General features: G+C 36.0%; 1 protein-coding gene and 1 long non-coding RNA gene across 2 annotated transcripts; both read right to left on the reverse strand.

The window, feature by feature from the left end:
- Nucleotides 1-892: 892 nt before the first annotated feature.
- LOC111780180 lies at nucleotides 893-1566 on the reverse strand. Its single transcript, XR_002812812.1, has 2 exons — nucleotides 1423-1566; nucleotides 893-1339 (listed from the first exon to the last, which is right to left on the reverse strand). It is a non-coding gene; the product is annotated as an uncharacterized LOC111780180 (long non-coding RNA).
- Nucleotides 1567-3131: 1565 nt separating this feature from the next.
- On the reverse strand, nucleotides 3132-10064 carry LOC111780179 (ER membrane protein complex subunit 10). Its single transcript, XM_023660508.1, has 8 exons — nucleotides 9706-10064; nucleotides 8664-8726; nucleotides 8444-8545; nucleotides 7210-7257; nucleotides 6285-6356; nucleotides 4978-5036; nucleotides 3662-3752; nucleotides 3132-3578 (listed from the first exon to the last, which is right to left on the reverse strand). Exons 1-8 carry the CDS (start codon nucleotides 10006-10008, stop codon nucleotides 3405-3407), a joined length of 912 nt encoding a protein of 303 aa, XP_023516276.1. The 5' UTR covers nucleotides 10009-10064; the 3' UTR covers nucleotides 3132-3404.
- Between the last annotated feature and the right edge of the window lie 104 nt (nucleotides 10065-10168).

Below are 10168 nucleotides of genomic sequence, written 5' to 3' on the forward strand. Positions count from 1 at the left end.
GCTTTGGGCATTTCTTGCACAGCTTCGGTGGAGAGCGAAGAAGACCTTCTTTCGGGGGGCCTGAGCCATCAGTGAGATACCACTCTGGAAGAGCTAGAATTCTAACATTGTGTCAGGACCTACGGGCCAAGGGACAGTCTCAAACCTTGTGTCAGGACCTACGAGCCAAGGGACAGTCTCAAGTAGACAGTTCCTCTCGAACCTTGTGTCAGGACCTACGGGCCAAGGGACAGTCTCAAGTAGACAGTTCCTCTCGAACCTTGTGTCAGGACCTACGGGCCAAGGAATAGTCTCAGGTAGACACTTCCTATGGGGCGTAGGCCTCCCAAAAGGCAACAGAGGCATGCAAAGGTTTCTTGCTAGACAGAGATTAGCCCTCGAGTGCAAAGGCAGAAGGGAGCTTGACTGCAAGACCCACCCGTCGAGCAGGAATGAAAGTCGGCCTTAGTGATCCGACGGTGCAGAGTGGAAGGGTCGTTACTCAACGGATAAAAGTTACTCTAGAGATAACAAACTGATCTTCCCTCTCTCTCTCTCTCTATATATATCATTTTACTTGTATTAGAAGTAGATACTTAGCCAGTTATAGTATTGGTGTACACCCATTTGCTTATATACATAAATTAGATGAGAAACTCGAGAAAGATAAAAGAGACCAAGAATTCAGAACCATCGCCTTATTGTTAATAACATTTAGCCTCTCCCCATCTCAAGGACAAGGATGAAGAAGCCATCCCGTCTCCGCTCGTATCCAACGGTTATGGAAAGATCCAACGATAATAACCTTACTCGACAACGGAAAAATTATGAAAAACTCTTCTATTGGCTACAACTATTATCTAGCATTTCTAACATTATGCATATCATGGGGCATATCATGTTTACCTCATGGTAATGGTAATCAGTATCATTCTCAATTCCATAATAAAACATAAATACTTCAATGAACAAATTCCAACGGGAGTCTCAAATGGAAGTTGAACATCAGTCGAACAAATAAATGGGATATACAGTATTCTGCACTTTGACAAAGTTTCTAATGCTAATAAAGTTAGAAATACATGGCCAAAAAATTCTCCAAGTCCAATCATTATGTTGAAAACTACAAGGAAAACGAACCATTTCACGTCGGTGCATGCTTTCCTGTCGATTTTTCTAACAGTTCCTATCGTCGTCTTACCGTAGACGAGCCTGGTCCACGTTGTATTGCAGCAGCTGACTGCTGTGGCTGTGCTTGTCCTTGTCCTGCTGCTTGGCCACCAACCTGTTCTTCAGCCATGTTCATTGCTTGTGTTATGGCATTCATAACAATCAGTCCTAGTGGTATCAGGTACATCCACTGCCATAATAGGGATACAAATCCGGTAAGAATATGTCAAAATTTAAGGTTATGGAATAATTTCTCTTTTCATTGAAACTCACATATTTGGCCCAAAATGACTTTTCTGGTGGCTTTACACCTTCCCCTTCTCCAGTTTCACCAACAAGAATGTCATCAGCAAATATAGGAGTTCTGTGAAAACCATTGAATCTAAACTTTGAGTATAGGATGTACTGAGAAAATAATAGTTATCGTATTTATCAAATTCAAGACGACTTTAGATAAGCAACCGAGACCCCGATTTAAAACCAGAAGTTTATGGTTTTTATTTTTTAAAACTAATCTTATAAACACTACACCTACTTAGGTCTCTTTGTTTTGTTGTCTTTATAACCATTTTCAAAATACAAGTTAAGTTTTAAAATTATAACACACCATTTAACAACCCTTCTGTTTTTTTTTAAATTATACTTTCAAATTACAAAAACAAAACCATGTTTATAAGAGTTATTCTTGTTTTGGCTTGATTTTAAAAAACGTTTAAAAAAAGTAGGTAATGCAAAAAGAAAACTATAAGTAGAAATAGTGTTTATAAGCTTGGTTTTCGAAGACCGAAAACCAAAATAAAATGATCATCAAGAAACCTAAAATAGGTAGTTTTAGAAGACTTGTTTTGGTTTTTAAATTTGGCTAAGAATTCAAATGTTTCTTAGAAATGGTGAGAAAACATGCCCAACTCTAAAAAACTAACTAAACCAAAAATCAAATTGTGAAATGTATAGAGAAATTTAAATTTCAGACTGCACTTGACAGCAAACCAACACAACCTATCGTCTCAATCTAGAACACACAAATCCATAAAGATGATGCGAAGGGAGAACTCGTTCCATTGCTTCATTCAAGCAATGTAAAAAGTAAAGAAATGAGGATTTCTAAGGCCATAATTGATCCATCTCCAGATTTTGGACATTTGGATGATGATTTGTATGTAAAAGCGAAGTTAGGGAATGAGGGTGCTGGTTCTCTGAAAAAAACCCGGAATAATTTTGGTGCCAATCTGAGATGGAAAGGATAATGCATAAAAGAAGAGCTCGTTGCAGTATAAAAAAGCCTTAAAGAAGCAGTAGTTGTGAAGATTAGCCAAGGGACAGTCTCAAGTAGACAGTTCCTCTCGAACCTTGTGTCAGGACCTACGGGCCAAGGAATAGTCTCAGGTAGACACTTCCTATGGGGCGTAGGCCTCCCAAAAGGCAACAGAGGCATGCAAAGGTTTCTTGCTAGACAGAGATTAGCCCTCGAGTGCAAAGGCAGAAGGGAGCTTGACTGCAAGACCCACCCGTCGAGCAGGAATGAAAGTCGGCCTTAGTGATCCGACGGTGCAGAGTGGAAGGGTCGTTACTCAACGGATAAAAGTTACTCTAGAGATAACAAACTGATCTTCCCTCTCTCTCTCTCTCTATATATATCATTTTACTTGTATTAGAAGTAGATACTTAGCCAGTTATAGTATTGGTGTACACCCATTTGCTTATATACATAAATTAGATGAGAAACTCGAGAAAGATAAAAGAGACCAAGAATTCAGAACCATCGCCTTATTGTTAATAACATTTAGCCTCTCCCCATCTCAAGGACAAGGATGAAGAAGCCATCCCGTCTCCGCTCGTATCCAACGGTTATGGAAAGATCCAACGATAATAACCTTACTCGACAACGGAAAAATTATGAAAAACTCTTCTATTGGCTACAACTATTATCTAGCATTTCTAACATTATGCATATCATGGGGCATATCATGTTTACCTCATGGTAATGGTAATCAGTATCATTCTCAATTCCATAATAAAACATAAATACTTCAATGAACAAATTCCAACGGGAGTCTCAAATGGAAGTTGAACATCAGTCGAACAAATAAATGGGATATACAGTATTCTGCACTTTGACAAAGTTTCTAATGCTAATAAAGTTAGAAATACATGGCCAAAAAATTCTCCAAGTCCAATCATTATGTTGAAAACTACAAGGAAAACGAACCATTTCACGTCGGTGCATGCTTTCCTGTCGATTTTTCTAACAGTTCCTATCGTCGTCTTACCGTAGACGAGCCTGGTCCACGTTGTATTGCAGCAGCTGACTGCTGTGGCTGTGCTTGTCCTTGTCCTGCTGCTTGGCCACCAACCTGTTCTTCAGCCATGTTCATTGCTTGTGTTATGGCATTCATAACAATCAGTCCTAGTGGTATCAGGTACATCCACTGCCATAATAGGGATACAAATCCGGTAAGAATATGTCAAAATTTAAGGTTATGGAATAATTTCTCTTTTCATTGAAACTCACATATTTGGCCCAAAATGACTTTTCTGGTGGCTTTACACCTTCCCCTTCTCCAGTTTCACCAACAAGAATGTCATCAGCAAATATAGGAGTTCTGTGAAAACCATTGAATCTAAACTTTGAGTATAGGATGTACTGAGAAAATAATAGTTATCGTATTTATCAAATTCAAGACGACTTTAGATAAGCAACCGAGACCCCGATTTAAAACCAGAAGTTTATGGTTTTTATTTTTTAAAACTAATCTTATAAACACTACACCTACTTAGGTCTCTTTGTTTTGTTGTCTTTATAACCATTTTCAAAATACAAGTTAAGTTTTAAAATTATAACACACCATTTAACAACCCTTCTGTTTTTTTTTAAATTATACTTTCAAATTACAAAAACAAAACCATGTTTATAAGAGTTATTCTTGTTTTGGCTTGATTTTAAAAAACGTTTAAAAAAAGTAGGTAATGCAAAAAGAAAACTATAAGTAGAAATAGTGTTTATAAGCTTGGTTTTCGAAGACCGAAAACCAAAATAAAATGATCATCAAGAAACCTAAAATAGGTAGTTTTAGAAGACTTGTTTTGGTTTTTAAATTTGGCTAAGAATTCAAATGTTTCTTAGAAATGGTGAGAAAACATGCCCAACTCTAAAAAACTAACTAAACCAAAAATCAAATTGTGAAATGTATAGAGAAATTTAAATTTCAGACTGCACTTGACAGCAAACCAACACAACCTATCGTCTCAATCTAGAACACACAAATCCATAAAGATGATGCGAAGGGAGAACTCGTTCCATTGCTTCATTCAAGCAATGTAAAAAGTAAAGAAATGAGGATTTCTAAGGCCATAATTGATCCATCTCCAGATTTTGGACATTTGGATGATGATTTGTATGTAAAAGCGAAGTTAGGGAATGAGGGTGCTGGTTCTCTGAAAAAAACCCGGAATAATTTTGGTGCCAATCTGAGATGGAAAGGATAATGCATAAAAGAAGAGCTCGTTGCAGTATAAAAAAGCCTTAAAGAAGCAGTAGTTGTGAAGATTTTGTTTTGTTTTTGGTGGTCCAAGGTTTGAAAGGCTGGTGACTAGAAAAGGTATTTAAGCTTTCAATACAGAGCCATGGTGTTTGGAACGTTTTTGGAGGTTTTGAAGATGTAGCTTTTTCTCCAATTCATGGGAAGTTAATTATGTCATTTCATGTATAACCTCTTCTTCACTTTTCAAGAACACATTCATATTACAGCATCATAAACGCAGTCGGGCAAGCTAATAAAATTAGGCTCAACGAGAGAAATGAAAGGATAAATGTAAAAACGGACTTACCTAGGAGCCTGCTCGCCGCTCTTCAAAAATGTGAGGGAGTTAAAAGACCATTTTGAAGGCTGAAGGAGAGACCATCCACATGAATGTTAGTGAACGAAAGTATAAACCAAATAAAAAACACAGTTCAAGAACATTTATTATATATCATAATCATGTCTCTTATTGTCTATAATTTTTTTTGATGAGAAACGTGAAAGGACTATATTCCAAAAAAGGCAAGGTACAACCGAATTTTGGACAAGATTACAAAACCCATCAAAACGTAAAGTCTTATCTTCAATGGTTCTAGCATTCCTTTCCTTCAAAAAATGCCATGAGAGGGCTCTAACGGCACAACTCCCCACCACCTTGGCTTTTCCATTCAAATTCCACCCATTTATTCCTTCCCAAAGTCATTCATCCACCTTCTTAGGGAAGCAAAAAGAAATCCTTAGGATCCCCGCCACAAAAGCCAGCAAAATAACAATGAAGAAACATGGTCAATTGATTCACTTCCTCTTAAGCACGATCTACACTCTGATGGAGAAAGAGAATGACTGACAAAAGAAAACCTAATGAGGTTTAAATCTTTGATAGAGCTAATTCGTCCTTTGCTGTTTTAGCTTCTCAAACTCTCGGAGGACTATAGATAGATGTAAGGTCTTATACGGTTCTTATCGTCCGTTGTTCCTCTCTATCCTAGTGCTTCTATTTTCCCTAGCATTCCTGTGCTGGTAGTTGAATCAGACCAGGCCAATATGAGCTGAGCAGCTATTAGCTATCTTAGTCATCCTTTGCGACTATCCCAGTAGGAGTAGTAAGCTAGGGCCAAGTAAGTAAGATTTTAATCATACCTTTTCACCCGGACGTTAATCAACTGCATCTCACTTCAGTCAAGCAACGCCACTGATTGCATCTCATCTTGAAAGCTATAAAGAGACGATCGTCCTATAGTATTTTTTGCTAGTACTTCTATTAATCTAATGGATTCCTTGATGAACTTGTAGACATTAAAAGGTTTAATTACTTCTGTCTAGAACACTTGATCATTAACAATGATCCTACTAGTTGTTCAGTTAGCCCCTCATCTAGTGTAGGGTTGCTACATATGTGCTTAAGAGAACTTTGATAAAGAAACCGTGGAGGAAATATAATACATTTGTAAACAAGAAGATGATTTCATAAGCTCAAATGAATTGGCGACTCTAATTCTGGTTCAGCAACTATTAATTCAAACCATCACTTTGATTCTCCATATACGGTAAGATGCTTGTAGTTATCACGAGGAAACAAAACCAATGATAAGCCAAGGGCAAAAGAATACTTACAAGTCTCAGTTGCCGGGGAAAAGGGCATGCTCCAGGGGTGCCATAATTAACAGCCAAAATATTAACACCATCCTGGAAGCAAAACAGCAGAAGATGTGCTTTAGATACGAGAACCTTTTAGATATGATGCATTTACAAGAGTGTTCAGACACATGAAAGTGAATATCTTTACTTGAGATTTGTTCAGTAGTATTAAAGTTAATCTCACCGCTCCCATTTATTTGACCATTGTTATTGATACATAATTCCGTAAATTGGTGCACAGCTTCCAAAACTTAAGATCATACAGACAAAATTACGTTTAACAAAAATCCATCCCACCAATTTTTGTGTCAAGCATGATGAGGTATAACATGCAAACCTTTAGTTTTAATTATGAAAATCTACTGCATTCAACACTTGAATTAGCAATCTAATTTACTAGCAGTGTTATAAAAATGCAGAAGCAGGGTAATGTCGGGATGTTTCCAGTCTCATTCCTCATTCCAAATAGGTAAATATAACATGAAAGTTGAACAATTTGCCTGATCTAAACCTAATATCTTAATATGAGTATTGCAAGAAACTAAGCTATATGGATTCAAACCCACTAGGACAATATACTTTGAGGCAACAGAAAAGGTTTTCTATACTGTCATTAAACCAATTCACCCTAGATTCTATTTTTGGTAACCATCAGAGTCCGAGCCAATACACACTTCTCAACTAATTTCATAGAACAATTGTTAAACTTAATTTGATATTGAGAAATTTGTAAGATATTTGTTATTTAAAAAAAATGTATAAAAAAATTATGTGCATTTACATAACCAATTTGTAAAGGAAGCACAGCCATAGAATGTTAAAACATTAAAGTTCATGTCGTGAAAAGGTCAGTGAAAAGTAATAACAATAATGTTTGCAGAAACAAAAGGTGGAGATTTACCATGTGAATCACAAAATGCTCATCCAATTCTCCTCGCGGAAGACATCTCTGAAATCATAAAATGAAAAGTCAGGGTTAAATAAGAACTTCCATCAACAACTAAGCACATGAAATCAAAAGATAAAGAGCAGGGAATAGGCTACGAGTTGCAAGAAATGACAAGACTTGTACATTTAATGGATCAAATATAAATTTGATATTCATTTAGTAGAAATTAGGGAACTTATCCTTACATATCAAATAGTGACATTTAACCTTGAAGATTCAAAGTATGTCCAAAAGCATCAGTTTTTCATCAGCTAAAGTTACAGAAAACAAAAATGACATTTCTTAATTACTTTTATAGCATTTTTAAGCTAACGTGATAATAAATAATTAAATTTACATTTTTTTTTTTTTTTTTTTTTTTTTTTTTTTTNATTATAATAAATTCATAATTAACAAAGATTATCAAACAAAATTGAAAACAAAATCAAAATAACACCAATATAAACCAACAAAATATAATATGATAAATCAAAAATAAAAAACAAAAAATCTCCTACACTAAACAAACTACAACAATAGACACAAAAACCTCTTCATATTATTTTTTTCTTTAAAAATCAGCCCCACCATTCAACAAACCAATCCCCATGGTCTCTCTTACCCTTTTTTCTTCCAGATTCTCTCTCAATAACTATTCTATATTTACCTCCGAATGTCCTACAGGTTAGCTAGGATTCAGTTCTCACCCCTCTCTACCTCTTCGAGAAGAAGAATCATCAACAGCTACAGAGAAATTCACAACCTTAATTCCTCTAACGATTATTCTGAAGAATTCAAAAAGATCACTTTCCTTATCACTTCTCCTACTATTTATATATAAGAAAAAAATAAATAAAAACTCTTTCCAATTTATCTCATGACTCATGAGGGCCCACTTCAAATGTCTCTGAAGAATAATGCATGGAAAAATAATGTCAACAAAACTACAGATAAGTGAATGAGCTATAAAACGCTATAAAATTAAATACAAATGCAATAAGCAGCAACATAACTAAATATATCAAAATCATTTTTTTAAATGCCCATCCCAAAATGCTAGGTTAAAAGGTAGATACCAGGATGTATCCCTACAAATTTGTTTCCAGGAACCTATGACATCTTGGATTGTGATTGATCATTGCCACCATACTCACCCCTTGGATAGAGACCATGATGAGCTATAATTAATAATCTGCAATTAACTTACTGCTTTCACTGATGAGTAAACATAGCTCTCTCCCGGTTCCGGTGACTTCAAAACATTGGTTGTCAATCTTACACTATAGAAACCATCTTCTTGCAACAAGGCCTACAAAAATAAATTAATGATAATCATTAAAAAAATTAAAAGGAACTTCAATCTAGATTTTGGGAATTTTACGAGCAATACACAAAATGAAATAACCAAGACATAAGGGAGTTGTTACCGTGAACTTCTTCCTATCCTCTTCAGTAAAAACATTTCTTGAAAACCGCAGCTTTGTAAGTGACTATCAAAAGAAATAGAGCATGTCATTGGCAATGAAAATGTGAAATAGCTGACAATTTTGGATGCTTAGGATAAGAGAAACAGAAAAGTCTGCAATTACCGAATTACTGAACATAAGAGTTTCAAAATATAAAAAGAAGTGAATTACTGAATTGTAACATAAAATAGAGAAACTACAGGACAATTAAACTTATTGGTTCCATTGATCCCAGAAGAAGAATGAGTATTGAATTTGCATATCATTAAAAGCATAAACAACAAACCATGTCAGAAAAGACAACACTTGAAAACAGAAAATATACAATTCATACTATACCCTTCCATGAACTAATCATCAATAAAGGATATTTCGGTGGAAAATCATCAAATTTGCAGCCCAGAATGAAGTTGACAGATTTAACATAGCCCCTAACTGGGCCTCCCCTTTGAATTTGGCTTCCAATATCCTTTCCCTTCTAGTTGAAGATGCAAGAAAACCAGTACACAACACAAAACCCTGACGCCTTTCTCATTTTGAACAACATCCAACCGAAAATAATCCGATTGAAATCAGAAACGAAATCGTTCAAAAGCACCTGGCTTACCCCAAGCTCCCCTAATCCTGAACCACTAAAACACATGACCACACAGTAAAACAAGTGTTTAATTGTTTCATTACTCTATACGGCTAATACAGAAAAATCACCATGAAGGAGACAACCATGATAGTAGCCTCGATTTTTTTTTACTAATTCTTTGAGGATGCAAGGAGCATCTAGATGAGGTGTGAGCGACACTCTTTTATGGAAGCTCGGTGATTATTCAATACCAAAGATTTTCATTGCAAATCTTACGAACAATAAATTTAACTAGAAGGAACGACAAACGGTCAACCAATCAAGGCATGTGCAAATTCTTCCATTTCAATTTACCATCCAAATTTCTCGAAGTCTAAACAGCACGACAAAACAAGTAAACGGAGATCAAACAAACAGATTCACCTGACCACCATGGCTCGAAGTCTTCAGACGTGCAGTAAATAAGCCAGCAGGAGCGAAATCAGAATCCCCAAATGAGTGCTCTAGCTGAAACTGGACCTTAGAATCCAAATCAGGATCAGAAAATCGCCTCCTCGTCGATGTCGTACGGCTTGGGGGAGGCGTGGATCGGGTTTGAGCGGCATCTGTATACTGAATCTGCTGCGTCCCTTCAAACTCGTCATCATCAACGAGAAGCTCGTCGGATTGAAAAGCCACAGACGAACAAATCAAGAGACAGAAAATGAAGCCACAACGGAATCCCATAGCTGAACTTTCGAAGAGCGAGAATCGAAGTGACCTTCGTCTGAGTACTCAATATTATATATGTAATTGAAATCGTGATGTTACAGAAAATACACTAAATTTTACAAAAAATCGATTTTTTTTTTTTAATTTTTTAATTTTTAACCCTCGAGATTTGTAA

Source organism: Cucurbita pepo, chromosome LG18 (assembly GCF_002806865.2).
Source record: "Cucurbita pepo subsp. pepo cultivar mu-cu-16 chromosome LG18, ASM280686v2, whole genome shotgun sequence".
Lineage (NCBI taxonomy): Eukaryota > Viridiplantae > Streptophyta > Magnoliopsida > Cucurbitales > Cucurbitaceae > Cucurbita > Cucurbita pepo.

Excerpts from the sequence above, each read along its gene's own strand:
- LOC111780179 (XM_023660508.1), bottom strand. The coding sequence starts at position 10,008 with ATGGGATTCCGTTGTGGCTTCATTTTCTGTCTCTTGATTTGTTCGTCT. Across the intron at positions 8,546-8,663 it reads AGGATAGGAAGAAGTTCACG|GCCTTGTTGCAAGAAGATGG; the intron begins GTAACAACTCCC and ends TTATTTTTGTAG. Across the intron at positions 3,579-3,661 it reads AGTCATTTTGGGCCAAATAT|TGGATGTACCTGATACCACT; the intron begins GTGAGTTTCAAT and ends CTATTATGGCAG.